The 20,069-nt window shown below is 37.1% G+C and overlaps 1 protein-coding gene across 1 annotated transcript in view; it reads right to left on the reverse strand.

Annotated features, from left to right (window-relative positions):
- Window positions 1-7,117: 7,117 nt before the first annotated feature.
- LOC126377340 (regulator of hypoxia-inducible factor 1-like) overlaps window positions 7,118-20,069 on the reverse strand; it is a 39,787-nt gene continuing 26,835 nt past the window's right edge. Inside the window, exons 7-14 of the mRNA XM_050025045.1 lie at window positions 19,758-19,924; window positions 18,690-18,875; window positions 12,955-13,134; window positions 12,205-12,355; window positions 11,554-11,734; window positions 9,558-9,700; window positions 8,334-8,483; window positions 7,118-7,660 (exon numbers count right to left, since the gene is read on the reverse strand). Of these exons, the coding sequence (XP_049881002.1) occupies window positions 7,607-7,660; window positions 8,334-8,483; window positions 9,558-9,700; window positions 11,554-11,734; window positions 12,205-12,355; window positions 12,955-13,134; window positions 18,690-18,875; window positions 19,758-19,924 (1,212 nt within the window). The 3' untranslated portion in view covers window positions 7,118-7,606. The remainder of the gene's footprint in view (window positions 7,661-8,333; window positions 8,484-9,557; window positions 9,701-11,553; window positions 11,735-12,204; window positions 12,356-12,954; window positions 13,135-18,689; window positions 18,876-19,757; window positions 19,925-20,069) is intronic.

Consider the following 20,069-nt stretch of genomic DNA (forward strand, 5'->3'; position numbering starts at 1 on the left):
CCATACAAATACGCATGGGTACCTTAATGAACACTGAGGGTGATGATTTTGCATTGATATCAAGAGGAATTTCCATTCGAAAATTCATAAAATTTTAGTGTATTTTTAAATTATTTTCATTCCCGTACTATTGCGGTGGATATAACATACAACTTTATATCAACTCAGATCCACGGTCTGAATCATCCCTCAAAGTTTTCCTTACGATGTCACTGACATCCTGTATAGAAAAGATTCCTGTGATTTTACCACTCCTGTATTACACCTTACTTTTTTGGAGTTTTTAGGGTTCCGTAGCCTAATGGCAAAAAACGGAACCCTTATAGATTCGTCATGTCCGTCCGTATGTCACAGCCACTTTTCTCCGAAACTATAATAGCTGTACTGTAGAAACTTGATAAATATGTGTATTCTGTGAACCGCATTAAGATTTTTATGCAACGATAGAAAATGGGGTCCCCATACATAAAACTGAAACTCAAAATTTTTTTTTTCATCAAACCCACACGTGTGTGGTATCTATGGATAGGACTTCCAAAATGGTATTGAGGTTTCTAATATTATTTTTTTCTAAACTGAATAGTTTGCGCGAGAGACACTTCCAAAGTGGTAAAATGTGTGTCCCCCCCACCCCTGTAACTTCTAAAATAAGAGGAGGATAAAACTAAAAAATATATATGATGTAGATTAGCATGCAAACTACCAACGAAAATTGGTTTGAACCAGATCTAGTAAGTAGTTTGTTTTTTAATACATCATAAATCGTAAACCGTAATTTACTTTTATATTATGTTACTTGCTGTTACGGAACCCTTCATGGGCGAGTCCGACTCGCACTTGGCCGCTTTTTATTATACTTTTGTCACATATTGCATGAACCATGACACTATTATTGAGATATCAGAAGAAGCGTGGAATGAACTACCCTGATATACCTAAGTATATATAAAATGTATTACACGTATGCATATCAACGTGTCAACATCCCTGTCGGAAGTTAGAAGCCGGATGAGAGCTTATCTCTCGCTTATTTTTCAGTATTAAAGCATAAGAGTAAGCGGACAGATGATTATACAGTGTTAGTGACATCGTAACGAACACTGAGGGGGATGATTCAGCTCATGACTCTGAGTTAATATCAAGTGGAATTTTTCCGTCACAAAATTCATGAAAATAATAGATAGCGTTACGCCAGCCAGATTTTGTCGAAAGTCACCGTTTTTTTAAAGTAGATAATTAGAAGTCGAGCTTCTTCAATTGTTGTGCTGATTTTTAAATCAGTATTGCTTATGGTTACACGATACAAATTCAAATTTTGTGGCAACATTTGCCTCGTTCAGAGTACTAATTATCTACCTAAAATTAATTTAAATAAACCCTTTAATTAACAAAACATCTGGCTGCGGAACATTACGCCAGCCAGATATGTTTTTATCAAATAACTAAAAATCCATAAGCAATACAAATTTAAAAATCAGCACAACAATTAATTATCTATTTCTATCTTTATATATCTATCTTTGAAAAACGGTGACTTTCGATAAAATCTGGCTGGCGTAACGCTTTCGAAATTTTTTGTGTTTTGGGGATAAGGTCGAGCCATCCGAATAGATGCGGGGCGAAGAGTTGTCGTTCTATAATTTTTATTCGTTTTATTTCCGGATACACACATTACGAGGCATGGAAGGGACACACTCCGACCAGCAACATGGACTTGATTTTCTGAGTAGTCTAAGCGGGTTCCAAATGGTGGGGCTGTTTTCATCTCATATAGAATATTAATTTGTTATTTGCGAAAACCTATCATTAGCTTATTGTATAGTTATATATAACATAATCTATTATTTCTTTTGCTGTTGGTTTTCCGAAGAAAAATAAGATAAATAAAATTTCTTTCATTCGAAGAAACATTCATTTCTCTTTAATTTTTCATTCTTTTTTCTTAGGAAATATTCAAAATGAACCGTTATATCTATAAATATCACTAGGATATGTAATAAAATGATATTGAAATTCCTTAGTACGGTATGAAATTGAGAACGGATTCTTGTCACATTCAAAATAAAGCAGTGTGTCCAGTACAAATAATTACTCCTATGCAGAAGTAGGAGCGAATAAAAATCCACGGAAAAGGGGAAAGGATGGAAAGACCCATGCATTTTGTATGAGAACCTATGTCGCCAGTTCAATCCTGCTATCTTTTACGACTCTGCTATCTTTTTGTCTGATCAAATGTCAAAAACATAATTTTATTTTCTAAAAGAGGTTATATAACATAAAAGTAGATAGATTCTGAATGTGAAATCATAGGGGTTCCGAGGTAAACCAAGCTCAGACGGTGCGGAGCGGAGAGTTGCCGTTCAATAATAAACCAGGCTCTAGAGCAATTTCTTCCAGGCCACCACTACCAGAAAACAAACATTTACTGCACTCCTTATCTTCCTTATTACCTTCCTTTGTCTCGCTTTTCATGCTTATAGCAGATGAAGTGCGTACACACGCACCCTGTACATCAAGGATGCTACTCTCTTTCTCATAATAGCAGCAAAGCCATCTACGGACATCCCTGATGCGCTGCAGAATTGTGGCAGCCGAAGCAGCATCCTGAACATTTATTATTATAATATATATTATAATACTCTCAGAGAGCTAAGAACTTTCTGTGTTTATCAGTGTAAGTATGTATTCACATCTAAACAAAGACACGGTGGTTTTATTGAGTGTTCCTACGAATTTTGTTACACTATGTCTTCCCGAATTGAGTATGACTATTTCACAAGGAGAGGCCATATTTCGGTATCGGAATTTCATTTAGAATTTAAATTCAACGGAATGCATCTTATATATTGAAAGTGTAGAATGTAATTTATTAAATTAATCCAAACCCTAATTATCGTGAGAAAAATATTTCCATTTCATCCTCAATATTACGAAGACAACTTCTTCTTCTTCTGTCGTGTGGATTGTGGAGGTGGATTACCAACCCCATCAACCCTGGTGTCAGGGTTACTATAGCGCCGCCAAAGGCCCCTGACATGGCTTGTGTAACCTACTAACTTACATTTATAAGTAGTAACCGGGACCAACGGCTTAACTTGCCTTCCGAAGCACGGATCATCATACTTTCGGACAATCAGTTGATCAGCCTGTAATGTCCTAACCAAACTATGGATCGCAAAGTGGTTATTGTGATGTGTCCCCACCGGGATTTAAACCCAGGACCTCCGGGTCATGAGCCCAACGCTCAAACCACTGGACCATGGAGGCCGTTGAACCTCTAGGGAACAAAAAATACGATTATAATTTCAGATATAGGTACGTATACGCTATATTTATTTTATTCCCAATAAAATTTAATTTTTTTCGCCCCCTATTATATGGTACTTAAAATAGCTGAACGGGGTTCTTGGGGTACTTGGACACCGAAGTAATCCCAAAGCGTTTCCCATTTTTTTTTATTGTCCCGTAGTCAATGACAAAACCGGTTTTTCCCACTGGTCAGATTGATGGTCAGACTTATCTGACCAACGGGAAGTTTTGTTTCCGTTCGTTAGATCTGCTCCAGAGCAATAAGGCCGCCCAAATTGTACTGTATTCATGTGTTATGTCTGATTGTTTAAATGTAGTTCTGTGCAATAAATGTGTTTATTTGATTTGATTTCATCTGCTCTGGGTACCTTTGTATACAAAAATGTTAACATTAAATTCTCTTTAAAATATCAAAATTATTTGACTAAACAAAACCGATTCACCCATCATACCCCAAAACCTGATTAAACATTTTTATATAATTCAGACAACAACCTCTTATTGAATCGCACACAAGATTTATACGTTCAGGGATTTTGTTCACCTTGAGGGATTAGCCGGAGTATCCGGAATCCCGGAATATAAATTAATTCACGCAACCAGGACGGTTTGATGTATTTCCCAGGAGTTTACGGAAATTTGTTTTTCCGTGTTTACCCTGGGAGCTGCGGAATGTACTATAATGTCAGATTGTAGTGTTAAAGGTCATTGGACCCGTAAGATTTGGGAGTATACATAATATAAACTCGCGCTGGTTATCCTTAATGAGATGAACAGAGCAATCAGAAGACAACTTGCAGCAACTTGGTACGAAGTCCTAAGATGGATATGATGAGCCTTACGGTGGCAAGGGGTCAGCCTATGTCTCATAACCATTGGGTCGTGAACTAGGTTCAAGATAAATTATGAAATTCTGATTACCAAATAATCAACTAATTGTTGATCTTGGATAATAATACTTCTTTGTACGTCACGCCAGTGATGATGGCTAGTCCACGTTCAAATGGCCCTCCATTTTGGTGGACAGTAAATTGTATTAGATTAAGGTTGTTATTTTTATTTAATAAAAAAATAAATAAATAAAGACAGACCTAGAAATAACGAAAAACTTTTCATTTTTCTATTTAATTTATATTATGAATTTTAATAAAGAAAAAGGTAATAATAAATCCGACATTTTATCAACTTTTTCTATGACGTCACAGTGCTTTTTCATACAAATTCCATAGTAAAGTGTTGTGACGTTTAGTAAAAAGTACCTAACTGATTTGACTAGTTGGAAACTAGCCTATTGTCCATCATGTTGGAAAGGTCACAATCCCTCTGTCGGATTTTACGGCATGCCCGGGAAGAAAAGCAGCTGAACGTTTTCTATGTTTTTTGTCCACTTCCACACTGTGAATGAAAAAACATAGAATTATGCTATGAAGAGAAAAAAAAAAATTATATATTTTTTTATTTATTCAGTTTATTTTTATTTACAAAATGTACACAAAGTTTAGAAATATAAAGGTACAAACACACATAAAACTCGTAAGGTTTAACAATTGAATTTGATTTTAACACGTTCACTGTGTATGAACCACATATGAGGCAATAAATTTGAAACTCATACGTGCATGACCCATATGTGGGGCACATTTTTTCTTGCCATATAGTGTGTCTATTTACACAAATTCCAATGTGTTTATCGAAGAATAACATGCACGTAGAGGGTTGATATCTAATTTTCACTTACACAGTGAACGTGTTGAGAGTCATCTGATCCTTACGACATACACTTCTATCTTGGAAACTTCAAACTTAAAGTACATTACACTCGAAGCCCTCCAAATAATTCGAAACCCGTGGTACGGGCGCTTAATAATATTATTAAAAGTAATACTTAAAGATTCTTAAGTAGTACTTAAGAAATACTTATGTATTACTTATTTTCCTGATTCTGATGCAGATTTAACTGTTAGCTATAACAGGCATCTTAGTCATGATTACAAATGTTGAAGATTTGTATATGAACTTTATCATGAGCATAAAACTTTGAAAGACCATTGAGCACAACACAATCGTGTTAGTTTAAAAAGCTTAAATCTATGTTAGTAAGACTATAAAGTCAGTTATTTTGGTAAAAAAATAAAGCAAATACATATATTTGTAGTTGTTACAATCAGCCACTGAATGGTACAATTTACAAGAATAAATAAGGGGATTGCTTCAAACATCACTTGAGAATAACTCGACTGATTTATTTGATTTCTTTTTTGCTGTGTTCGTAATTGTCAGGATAAGGTTTGAAAGGATTATTATTGGAAAAAGGGAAATATGAGAAAATTGGACCCGTGCGAAGAAGGTTTTCTTTCAAAATCAAAAGGACAACGAAATAGTATACTTATTACCGATTTTAAAAAGCGACAATGACAGTGATAAGATGTATGGTATTGACATGGTATGTCTATTCCGTATATTTTTATCACTGTCAATGTCGTTTTTCGTAATCTATTGCCACTTGTCGAAGGCCCCAGATCGCAAGCCAGAGATCGCCTAAGCTATAAACACCGCATAAAATAGAAAACTTTCAAAGAACACAATATTGAAACCTATAGGATAGTAATTTTTAAGTGTATTAATATTAGACTTGTAAAAAATAGTGAGCATTCAGTAGGGAACTCTCTTAAAGATACAATTATATTATATTAGCACAATCAGAGAGCAAGCAATATAGAAAACCCTCGAATATTACTTAAATAAGGGCAACACACCTGGTTACCCAGGAAGTAAAGACAAAGAAGCAATAAAGGATGAGGAGTTCGCTATAGATGATTTCGGCAAGGATACTGATGTAACAACATATGGGGCGAAAGGCGGGGGTGCTAGGACGGCATCAAGTACACGTAGCAATAAGGAAATCGTATACCCCGCCTGTTTTTTCTTAGGTCTTCTTTTCTTTGATGGTCTTAGATGGTATGGCCACATTATGCGAAGAGACGAGATTCATGTTAGAAATGCTTTATGCCCGCCTGAAGGCAAAAGATGTAAAGGACCTGGTGGACTAGAATGTCCAAGTTCATTAGTTCTTTAAAAATCTACTCGACCCGACTACACCAAGACCAATCTGTCTTGGCGCTGTTAAATTAGGAGAGCAGACCAAAGAAGAAGACGAAGAAGTAAGACTCGCGTCTTTTAGACTGGATTGTTTGTAAATGTATTCGCCAACAACTACCAAAATGAGTGTGAGACCATCGACAATACAAGCAAATAATAAACGCTTACAGTGTTATAACAAAACAAAGACTAAAGACCAACTAGGTTTAAAATATAAATTCACGCAACAAAAGAAGTCGACAGATTCAAATTCGAAACTAATTGACAAGTCAAAATAATACTATGCAGAATCTACGCCAGTAACGACGCGGTCACGGATCTTTTTTTGTGTCACGAACTATATTTTAAAGCTATTTTATCTTTTAGTCTTCGTTTTGTAAAAAAACTGTTAATGTTCGATTTTTGACATAGAAATTATACTGTCAACTAGCTGAGGTAAGGGGTTAAGGGACGTTGCATTCTCACGCATGCCTTCCGGGATTCGGCTTTTTTCGCACACCACCTACTATGAAAGCCGGAAGGCACCGCAGCCGATATTTGCTTTTGCAAATATGAATATGACGGAATGCAGAATAAAATGACCTCTACATAGACGACAAAAAAAGTTTGCTGACATATACAAATTAATGACTGTCGCTGTTTTTTATGTATCTAAACGTCACATGATCTATTAGTTAATTTTATCGGATGTGTTGACAGAACTCTTTTGTCTGTTAATAGGAGTTTATATCGTCGATGGGCGAATCATACTCCAAGATGGACTTCACAAACTGCTTCGTATATCTTCATGAGTATCTGCAGGTTTCTCAGGGTTGTTTTGCCGCACCGTAAAGCTATCGAATTATATCATACGTTATTTACGTCAAATAGTTTCACTGCCAAAGATTGGTTGCATAAGTTGTAAGGACATTCACTTAATAGTTCCAACAGTAAACCAATAGATGGCGCTACTCATCTTTTAAAACGCGCTTTAATATTGTAACATTTTTATAGGTTTCAACTCTACGTTAATAGATGGCGCTCATCTTACAAAACGCTCTATCAATGTTTAGCTTATAAGAGTAAGTTTCACAGAAAAAGACTAGTATCAAGAAGAAATTATGACGAGGAGCATAAAATCAGTACCTATTTCAATGAAGTCTAATAGAGTACTTTTTACTTCATTACTTTTCACATCAATAATAATAAGCGAATAAACTTATATATGAGTAGACACCGTTGATACTGACACGGTAGATATGCCAGGTTTCACCTGAAATTAAAAAAAAAAGCTTTTAGGACATATCAGTTATACCACATATAGCTGCTCTACTAAGGATAGTTTAGTTAGAGGAATGAACGAGTAATTGAATAAATGAATCAATGAGTATTTATTCGCATACAATTACAGGAATTGTATTTGAAATACTGAATGAGACAGAATAGAAAAAAAATAAGTTTAAAAAACAAGCGTCAATTATAGAAAATAAATTAATTCAACATACGTATATAAGCCTTCCTGTTAAATAAATGTTATTAACCAGTTCACGAATTTGAGATATGGCTAAATATGTGATTTATCACATATTCTCAATAATAGCCCCTTGATGTAACGACTATGTACTTACATCAGTAAGTAGTAACCAGGACCAACGATTTAACGCGCCTTCCGAAGCACGCATCATCTTACTTTTGGACAATCAAGTAATCAGCCCGTAGTGTCCTGATCAAACTAGGGATCACAAAGTGATTTTACAACACAACGCTCAATCACTGGACCTGGAGGTTGTTACTGGGTACTATTGAAGGCATTCACAACCTTCAATTGTAAGTAATATAACATAAAAAAACAATTGATACATTCTGTCAAACCTTAAAAATCTCCAAGAAAACCTTACGTTTAGAAACCCGTCTCTTTTCTTAGCTGGTCATAAGCACTAACTTACCTGGTTAGCATTAGCATCATGTTCCTCCTTCTTCCTCCTCTTGGGTCCGAGGAGGAGTTTCTGCAACTGGCAAGAAGGTGCTTCCACAAACAAGTAGAGAGGCAGAGAGAAGAGATACGTCGTCGTAACTATACCAGCGTACAGCATTATCTGAAACAAGAGAGAGAAGAATAAATTCCATTAAGGAAATGAATACTTTGCAAGCTCTTCTAGAGGCATCGTTTAACGAAATTGTTGAAATTAAAAACTGTATCGAGGTTAATTGAAAATTCGTTCTTGACGACCCGATTATTTATTTATTTATTTATTTTGAGGAAGACTTACGGCCATATACATTTTCTAAAATAATAACCAGACAATAACTAAAGGCTAATTACAAGTCTCCACCTAATAGTGGCTAAGTCATTTACCCTTTTACAATCATCAAAATCAAGAAATTAAGTAAAGTAGGTTAAAGCAGGTTAAGTAAGGTAGGTACAAACATTTGACGTTCTCAAACTAGGGCTAATAAGTTACTTGTGTCGCAAAGAAAGTTTTCGCAATTTTTTATCGCATCATGGATACTTTAGAACAAAACAAGTCTAGATTTCAACATCTTATCATAGCCACAGAGGTAGCTAATCAGCTTGTGACAGCAAACTTCACCCTGATATTACGGCAATGACGAGGTTGAAGTATTTCCTCTTTCAGAGCTTGTTTAGAGGATGCCATGTGTCAAGGCTAATATACAAATCAAATCAAATCAAATATACATTATTGCACAGAACTAAATTCAACAATCAGACATAACACATGAATACAGTACAATTTGGGTGGCCTTATTGCCTTTGCGGCCTTTTAAGTGCTGTAAATATTGTTAGATTATAGTTTTTAAATTTTTCTTTCTTATTTTTTGATTAACGACGTGCGAACGACGCGTCTTATAAGGAAGTGACGGAATTTGAGGAATTTTGAGGTCTTTGATAGACAAGAATGGAGATAGCTAAAAATTAGTGATGATGATTTTTGATTTTATTTTTTTAAGTTAACTAATTATTATTATTTATTTTTTTGTATTACTGTCTTAATTCAGTTTTTCTTATGTTATTTTTTCTTGTTTTTTGCTATTCCCCGGGTCCATATGTGGCACTATTTTTTTTATAACAACTGTTTACCGTACGGTGTGCAATAAATACTCTTACTTTGACTTAAAGTCGTGAGCTTATTTTAATTATAAATACTTACAGCCGTGTAATCCGTGGCATAGAAAGATCTTCTCATCTGTCCACCATATGTCCTGAGAATGGTGGCGTGAAGCAGCATGGCGCAATACGACATCCTTCCTAGCGGCTGGAGGGGACCCCATTCCACGGAACCAACGTAGATTTCTAAACAAAATTTTAGTTACATTAGAAAATATAACTTAATATGTTTAAAAATTACCTGGTGTCAGGTTGATTATTGAGCCGTCATAGGCCCCTGACATGACTCATGTAACGACTACGTATTTACATCAGTAAGTAGTAACCGGGACCAACGGCTTAACGTGCCTTACGAAGCACGGATCATCTTACTTTTAGGCAATCAGGTGATCAGCCTGTAATGTCTTAACCAAACTAAGGATCACAAAATGATTTTTGTGATTTGTCTCTACCGGGATTCGAACCCCGGATCTCCGGATTATGTGTTTTAGTAATCAGAATTTCATAACATAAAAGGAAACTATCCAATTATTAACGAGATCTTTACTAAACGTCATAACTGACAACATCATGTGTAAACTTTGTTGATGGGAAACAAGACCAATAAATTGTTCCTCTCTTGTTAAATTATACCCTATACAGGGTGTTAGTGACATCGTAACGAAAACTTTAAGGGGTGGTTCAGGCCATGATTCTGAGTTGATATCAAGTAGAAATTTCCGTCGCAAAAGTATGGATTGGAAAATAATTAAAAAGAAAAGAAAAATTTTCATGAATTTTTTGACACGAAATTCCACTTGATATCAACTCAGAATCATGGTCTGAACCATCCCCCTCAGTATTCGTTACGGCGTCACTAACACCTATACCTACTTATATGGCTACCGTATGTACTTGTACGGGGTGTAAGTGTCATCGTAACAAATACTGAGAGGGATGATTCATCTGATTATTCTGAGTTGATATCAAGTGGAATTTCGTGTCAAAAAATTCATGAAAATTTTTCTTGTTAAATTATACCCTATACAGGGTGTTAGTGACATCGTAACGAAAACTTTAAGGGTTGATTCAGACCAAGATTCTGAGTTAAAATCAAGTGGAATTTTCCATCGCAAAAGTATAGAATTGAAAATAATTTAAAAAAACCAAAAAAAAAATCATGAATTTTGCGACGGAAAATTCCACTTGATTTTAACTCAGAATCTTGGTCTGAATCAACCCCCTCAGTATTCGTTACGATGTCACTAACACCCAGTATAAGTTATATTATTGGCAACTTCATCTATCTGGAAAACACTTCCAGTGCCCTGTTTAACAAAACTACACTTGTAAATTACACGTTACAACTGCCAACATTAATTTCAAAAGTATATTTTACAAACCCTCTACTTTTTTTTTATAAACGTAATTTACATGTACTTGTAAGTAACTTGTAGCTTGTGAACGTGTAGACTTGTAAGTTTTGTTAACACAGCAGACGTTCACTTTCGTATGCGTCTATCCTTTTCTGTCACTCAGAATAGTCATTTGCCAGAACGAGATAAAGAGTCGTAACTCGTCCAATTCGTCGTGTTCCCGTAGGGGTGTGAAAATGTAATAGACAGTCACTTTCACATTACAGTATAATCTATAAATACATTATATACGTATGTAAATTATTTTATATATATTGGCAGCTGTACAAGTGTACTATATTCTATCGAAGGTAGTCTGGAAGAGATCACTCTTAGCGATAAGGCCGCCTTTTCCCACCTTAAAATAAGTTTATCCTGTACATTTCTTGTAAATTTGTGTGCAAAAATGTGTTTTATTCTTATGTATGTCGTTTCCATATCTCGGGCCTATAGAGTCCCAGAGTGCACCTAAAGACAATCCCCGGTTCGTGTAGAATTATTGCAGATTATAGGGACAAAAGGAGCAGGGCTAATGTGTTGGGGGTTAATGGACCGGATACTGGAGCTATGGGGCCTATGGCACTATTATTATAATGATTGAAATGGTTGAACGATCTCAGAATCAGCAAACCATAAAGCACTTACTATTGGCTCTGTAGAAATACCCGATGATGAAGACACAGATGGCCAGAGCGAAGAAGTTCTGGTTGAGGGCGTTGAAAACAGCAGACTCGAAGGCTGATGCTTCTCTGTGGTGGAGGTCCCAACCCATCAGGACAGTGCCCATGGCCACCGGAACTGACGTGATGAAGAGGAGCTTCATAAGCTGTGGAAGAAAAGTAAAAAATAAAAACACGACTGCTTAAAAAGTGAACTATGAAAAATATGGAAACAGGTATATACCCTCTCCTCACCAGCTATGGTTGATATGGTTATGGTGGATATGATTGGTTCCAAATATTAAAAGTTAGCTCAAAGTTTTGGAATTAACCGGACGCTAATTCTGGAAACCACATCATCGTGTGGTTTTATTTGGCAATTTAGCAATTATCTATGATCGAAACATGAATTCAAGCATCACAAAGTCAAATTCGGTGATGATGATGCTGACCAGAATTCAAATCAGTGACGCGACGATGTTAATCACGCGTCCTTCACAACATATATTTCAAATGAATTCTTGGACTTGGACAAAATATATACCACTATGCTGGACAGAAGCCTCTCCTCTGAAGATACTTCAATATGCTGTTTCACTGTGTTTAGTGGAGAAAAGAAATAGGAACGTTAACTTGCCATAGATTCACCCAAGTTCCACTTCTTAGTCTGCGCTTTATGGTAAAAATATGCTGTGAGCACCCCAAGATGGTAGCCCGCCCAGTTGCCTTGAGCTGACACGTAGGCGTGGTAGAAAGTGTCGTTGTAGCCAAATATGTCTCGGATTGATCTGACAAAAAGACATACATTATCATGATGAAGGATTTGAGCGCCATGAAGATTTTTTGGATTTCCGTCGTTACATATTAGTAGTCTTATTTTGTTTTGAATGCTGTTGGCTGTTTTGAAAGTTATGAGCGACAGCTCCATGATAGATTTATAGTAGATACATACGTCTTCCAGGTATTTTTTGTGTGGGGTGTGAATGTCAATGAATAACCTCATCAACCCTGGTGGTGAATCGCCGAAGGCTCCTCACATGGCTCACGTTTGTAACGACTATATATTTAAATAAAATAGTCATATCATAAACAGCCAGCAATATGTCCGACTGCTGGGCACAAGCCTCCCCTCAATCAACCGGAGAGCGTATGGAGCATATGCCTCCACGCTGCTCCACTGCGGGTTGGTAGAGGTAAATAATAGCCGTGACCTGCTTAACAAGCCGACTAAGGCACGGATTATCTTACTTTCGGACAATCAAGCGATCAGTCTGCAATGTCGTAACCAAACTAGGTGCAACAAATCCTTAAAATCGTGAACCCAACACTCCACCATTGAACCACGGACTTCTCAATACCTAAAAAAAATCTGATGACTGTCACTTACTCGGGGAATATGCTAACGCGAATTGGCAAGAGATCCATGAAGTAGCTCTGCAAGAATGGGATGAGCAGACTGACAACCATCACGATGGACAATACTGGAACCCCGCTCCTGGGCCATCGCCAGATGATAAGCAGTAAGACGAGGGTTATGAGGAATAGTTGCGTGTCTGTGCCAAGGTACCTGATGAGAGCGAAATAAATAAGTTTTATTAAGCATCACATTACATAAAGTTTACGACGATATTTGGGGGACTATATTTCAGTGGTATATCCATCGCAAGATGGACTAAGTACCCACACCTCACGGAGCTTTCTGTTAGACCAACGTGATAGGAGGTGAACCGTATCACCGTCTAATAATAGAAATAAAATAAGTAAATAAAAATAAATGCAAAGAAAAGAAACATATTCAGTTGCTTGTCTTTCTGACCATATCGTAAAAATTGATAATGATTACAACAGATTGTGTCCTTTCTAACAATGATGGATTAATGGCACTCTTTTGCACAATTGTAGGATCTGGGGCGTTAAAATGGCCACATCGAAGTAATTCATCTAAGAAAGCAATATTGCAATTTGAAGTGCGCAATGCAAACAAATGTCAAATAGCAATATTGCTTTCTTAGATGAATTGCTTCGATGTGGTAATTTTAACTCCCCTGGTGTCATTGTCGGCTCCTTGTTAGTCAGCTGGGCTGCGAGGGTATTAATGTGGTGCTGAAGACGAGCCCTGTGCTGGTCTACTCGACGTCCGATCTCCTGCAGGACCGTGGGGACCTGGAGGTTATGTATCTCCGATATCTTGTAATATTGGTGTCGTTCATAAGGAATAAATACCATTTAACACTATAACCTACGAAATACCTTAGCAATTTCAAAAGGAAGTCCCTATTTATGTCAATTAGGGATGCGTTGCGATACGATTGTGAGGCAACGTCGCATCCTCTTCTAATTACAAGCTTCCGGCATGCGATCATGTGTGTCATGATACTTCCAATAACAATATGTTACATAAATACCTACAGGCCGTTAGCACACCCCTACAAAACACCTCGTTGTATATAGACATTTTTTTGTGTGCGTCAAGCTAGCGGCCTCAAAAAAAAAATGGGCACGAAAAAATAATTTGACCATACCAAAAAATAGTACTCTTATTGAAAAAAATAGTACCTGTTGTAAAAAAAATAGTACCATCACGGTTCTGGATTTATAGCCATGTTTTATTGCACTTGCTAGCTTGACGGTGAGCGAAATTTGGCGAGAGTTAACGACAAGGTCTTTCGCTTTGATTTAAACGCCAAAAAATAGTACCGAAATAGTACTCACCCCCTGCAAAATACCGAAAGTAGTACTTCAACGGTTCCAAAGTTATAAAGGCAGTTCTTTGATCCCGCTAGCTTGACGTTTTGAAAATACCTATTATCTGGGGAACGCTTGCATACTGCAGTATGTAACTAATGTCAATAAACTCGTATGAAATAGTACTCCCTACCATCATAATTTTGATCCGATTCTCTTTGTAGAAATGTTAAAAAATCATCATAACCTATGCCATACATTTGTTGTTGATACAGTCACGTAGACAATTACATAACCTCACAATTTATTCGTAAGTATTGCTATTTTGGAGGTCTACCCTACCATTTCTTTGCACTTCAGAGTGCTGCTATTACAAAAAAATCCTATTGCATACACCCATATGCACTAATTTTAATAGAAAATGGCTGCATGGGTCTAGTTCTTATCGAAAACAATCTGTGATTTTAATACATCATAATACATTTTTAATCTGCTGTTTTATTTTATAATTTATACCTTTATGTTGAATTTGTTACGGATCGAAGTGTTTGTTAATAAACAATTTGCAGTATTTGTAGAATAACTCAAAGAGTTTCAACAATGATATTACTTTCATCTGACAACCCTGACACTTCACCAATTTTTACCCAAAAATGGGGAAAAATACTAAAATCTGACAACATTCTTGACCATGTGTAATAATTTTGTTCGCGACTGTACTTGTCTTGATAAATGTATGACATAGGTTATAATGACTTTTTGACATATTTCTACAAAGAGAATCAGGTCCAAATTATGATGGTAGGGAGTACTATTTCATACGAGTTTATTAACATTAGTTACAAACTGAAGTATGCAAGCATTCCCCAGATAATAGGTATTTTCAAAACGTCAAGCTAGCGGGATCAAAGAACTGCCTTTATAACTTTGGAACTGTTGAAGTACTACTTTCGGTATTTTGCAGGGGGTGAGTACTATTTCGGTACTATTTTTTGGCGTTTAAATCAAAGCGAAAGACCTTGTCGTTAACTCTCGCCAAATTTCGCTCACCGTCAAGCTAGCAAGTGCAATAAAGCATGGCTATAAATCCAGAACCGTGATGGTACTAATTTTTTTACAACAGGTACTATTTTTTTCAATAAGAGTACAATTTTTTGGTATGGTCAAATTATTTTTTCGTGCCCATTTTTTTTTTGAGGCCGCTAGCTTGACGCACACATTTTTTTTTGTTTTGGTTTTCCCCGAAGGGTAAGGCAAAGGGAACTATGCCCATACAGCCATGTCTTACGTATTTTTTTTCTTGATGATTAATGAAATGATGGAAGGTGATGATGATGAAACCTAAGCTCCCACCCCCGGAGTAGACTCCTACTCCGAACCCCAAACGAATTAACTCAAAAGTCCGCATAAAGTTTCGAGTTATGAAGCGGCTTCTTGGCACGAAGCGAAAACTACTACTCCGATATAATAACACTCGCGAACGTCTTCCGACTAACTTAATGCATTAACCACAAAACACCACTTCGTATTAATTATTTAGATTATTCAATGAAGAAAGCAATTGTCCCGTTCCCGTTTCCCGCCACAAAACCTGTACATAGACACTATAAATTGACGTTATCGTACATAAACATGAACAATATAATGTACCCACTTTAGGACTCTGTCGCACTAACATATTTGACATTTAGTGAGACTTACAGTTCAATTTGTCAAAAAGTTAATGTGACATGGTACCAAAGTGTATATTATATATTAATGCTCGTGACCGTACATGCGCATCTGTGTGACGTCTAACACCATACGATTGAAGACTAAAGTAAGACCGGGGGTGAGGTTAACCTAGCTCAACCGCTGGTGGGGAGCGGGGAAGTTGCCGTTCTATACCTAGTATTATGTCTTATTCTATGGTATTAGTCCCTAAAGGGGCGAGCCAGAGGTAATCTGAAGATACTTAACTTGACTGCCTGTCTGACCTTCCAACCCGCGAAGGGAAAACCAGCCCAATATAGGGTAAGGTCACATACCTCCGAAAATACATTTCTCGGTAATGTGGGTTCCTCACGATGTTTTTCTTCACCGCCGAGCACGTGATAATAATTTATGATCCAAACATGAATTCGAAAACAAATTCGAAAATCATTGTTTTAGGCCTGTGCACATATCTTCGAAACACATTTCTTGGTATGTTGACATGATATATTATGATATGTTGATATGATGTTGATAAATGTTATTAATGATAGGCTCATCAACCCACTGCCAATAATTATTATGATCTAACTTGTTAGAAAACACACTGTCTCTCAAATGTAGCTTAGTCAAAACATCACATTAGTTGAGTAATAACTTTTTCAAACCAATATTTAAAAACTTAGTACTCGATTTTTACGACTTATTTACTCATTTTTATTAACACTGACATAATCACGGTAAATGTTTCATTAACTCAAATGTTAGCCCTAAGTTGAGTAATGCACTTGTAATTTTAAGCAAAGTTTAAGTTCCATGACATTACAAAATGTTTACTTAAATCGTTGTTTTTAACTAACTATATTGCATAAGCTTTTAGTTCTTAAGCAAGCTTACTTTAATATGATATTATCTACATGTCTCATACATAACCATAATGAAACACTGGCAGCGGACGGACCGGGGATGGAAATCCTTCATCATCTCCCTAGTTATCCCGTTTTTTACAGGGTCCGCTTACCTAACCTGAAGGATTTGACCATATCCTGTTTTTTACAGAAGCGACTGCCTGCCTGACCTTCCAACCCGCAAAGGAAAACCAATACAGGTTAGGTCACATACCTCCGAAAATGCATTTCACGGGGATGTGGGTTTACTCACGCAGAGATCATATCGCTAAAAGCCAATCTCTTCCAGACAACCTTTAAGCGGCATTACTTTTTGCAGGTTTTCGTGTTTACCTAAATATGTACCAGTTGTTTCATTATCTAAGTAGGTATCTTAATTCTAGCGTCTTTCGCGAATTTGTGCTACGTCGCAACTAAGTGTGTATTTTAACTGGTTTTATCAAATGGCTCTCAATTTGCATTGTTTATCTACAAACATATTTCCCACCGGGTAAGCAGAAACTATGGAATTCCATTCGCTTTGATCCTGACATACTTCTCTTGCTTCCTCTACAAGCAATAAGTGTTGCTTTTTTCGATGAATTGCTTCAATGTGGACTTTTTAATCCCTCAGATGCTTTCCATCCCCGTCGAGAGCCATGGTAGCCCAGTTAGTAGAATGCTTGCATCTCACTTTTAGGTCGCAGGTTCGAATCCAGCACAGGCCATTATGAATAATTGGATCATAAATGATTACTACGTCCCCAGTGGTGAAAGAAAACATCGTAAGGAAACCCACATTCCCGAGAAATGCATTCGGAGGTATGTGACTTAACCCGTATTGGGCTGGCTTTTCCTTCGCGGGTTGGAAGGTCAGACAGGCAGTCGCTTCTGTGAAAAACCGGACCTGTCAAATTTTCAGATTAGGTAAGCGGACCCTGTGCAAAATGGAATAATTCTAGGAAGATGATGAGTTTTGTCAGCATAAACATGTTGAAAGACAAATGTTATAAATTGGAAACCCACACGTGGGGAGTCATTACGAAATACAAACATGCACGTTTTACGTTTGTGTGCACGAAAATAAACCTTGTACAATTGTTTTGTAACTTTATTTTTTATGAAGACATCGTGTGACTCGCAAAATTGTGCTTTCTGGCGAATGTTGCTGACAAACTTATAATAATAACAAAATCTGTCTGCAACCGTTTCTTTATATCATTTACTCTGCCGGATCACGAGCAATGCTCTTCAAATGCGTAACTTCGAAATTTGTGTGACTTGTTTATGAATGATAGCTGGTACCCGCCACTTCGTCTGCGTACCTACTTTTAATTTGAATATAAAGGATTATATTAAAGGAACGGTATAGATTTGGGTATAGCATTTGGATAAAAGAGAGTAGGGTAGGGTAGGATTATTTCTTATCAAGTGCTTAAATATAAAGTTTCATGGTTTTATCTTTTAAAATTAAGAAATCCCATTCAAACTTTCAACCTCTTCGGCCCTTTTTTAGCCTATGTCCTTTCTCAGGGTCTAAAGTTTGTCTGTGTTTAAATTCATCAAATTCGGTTGATAAGTTTAACCGGGAAAGCGTAACAGACAGACAGACAGAGTTACTTTCGCATTTATAATATTAGTAGGGATGGTGGCAGTCAAAATATTTGCGCAGCCAATCGACAACTAGCTATTAAAGATTTTTTTTACAACGGGAACATTGGCGCTTAAGGAACATTTCTAGAAACGGCAAATCACTGTACACAACGTTGAAATTGATTCGCAAAAGCATTCTGTAATATATCTAAAGAAAAAGAATTATTTACAGTTCAATTTACAATCAGCTAGCATTCATACTCACCAAGCTTGAGGTAAACAGAGATGCTCGAAAGGAAACAGGTTGGGCATCAGAATAACCAGTTGCCACCAGTTGCTGCGACACAGGTCACGCTCACGCTTGACCACCGCGTCCCACATCGGTCCGGAACCCAAATGGGGCACCCAGGTCATCGCCAGACCCATCACGACTAAAACTGCTGGCATTAATCTGGAAGAGAGTTTTATTGTTAGGTTTAGGAATTTTGTAGATATTTCGTTTATTCTTCTCTCAGTGGGGACTTTTTGATCCCTAGTCTGGTTAGGACATAGCAGGTTGATCACCCAATTGACCTAAGGCAAGATGATCCGTGCTTCGAAGTATGCTCCAAACACTGCTCGGTTGCTCAACTCGCGACAGCAAGCACTTCAGGATCCCAATATTGACTATGCGTGGTCGACGATTTTCCTCATTCACCGCTTATCGCTACCGGTTCATCAGTCGATTAGTTCTTAGTTTCTACATGAGCCTTGTGAGGGGCTTATAGAGGCTCAATAATAACAATTGTAACGTCGATGTGGTCGACCCTACAACCCACAGGAGACAATAAGAGAAGACTGGGCGATGAAAAGGCCACATCAAAGCAATTCATCTAAAAAAGTGTGGCGGACCCAACTAATTAGCCAGCTAGTTCCGCCCACATGCAACAGATGGCGCCACATTCAATAATGCAGTCTTAAAACAGTCGTGAAACGCGATATCGAAGTTTACACAGCAAGACGCATATATACAACTTCCAACATGACACCGTTGGATTGTCGATCCCTAGGCACACTATCAACTCGTGACTAACGGGGTAAGTACTAAGATCTGTTCGGTACCCCGAAAACATTCTTTGGCGCCAGCAAAAAGGAATATTCCAACTTGACATTTGCGCATATAAAAGGAGGTAAGTGCGCAATGCATGTTTGCATGTCAAATAGCAATATTGCTGTTTTAGAGGAATTGCTTTGATGTGGCCTTTTTAACTCCCCTGATCTACAGTTCAAAATATTGTATAGCTAGAAGTGTTGCGAGAGTCATAATCATCACAAGGCAGAGTATTCAACTTACCGAAACCATCTATTGACAAGAGCCATAGGCACAGTCTTCAATGTAAAGGGATGTGTTTCAGCGTAGACCAGCATTTTATAAGCCATGAGGAACCCTCCCATCACGAAGAATATCTGGACGATCACACGAGCATTGAAGAGAAGTGACTTGAAGAAGTCGCTGTATGACTGCGGAAGAACGGTTTAGGTTACATAACAACATAAGCTCACGACTTCATCCCGATTGGGATAGTCAGAGGTACATATCGATTACATAAGATTACTAAATCTTTTAAGAGGCAATGTATACGTTTTTACAATAAGATTCCCATTG

Source organism: Pectinophora gossypiella, chromosome 23 (genome assembly GCF_024362695.1).
Source record: "Pectinophora gossypiella chromosome 23, ilPecGoss1.1, whole genome shotgun sequence".
Taxonomy (NCBI): domain Eukaryota; kingdom Metazoa; phylum Arthropoda; class Insecta; order Lepidoptera; family Gelechiidae; genus Pectinophora; species Pectinophora gossypiella.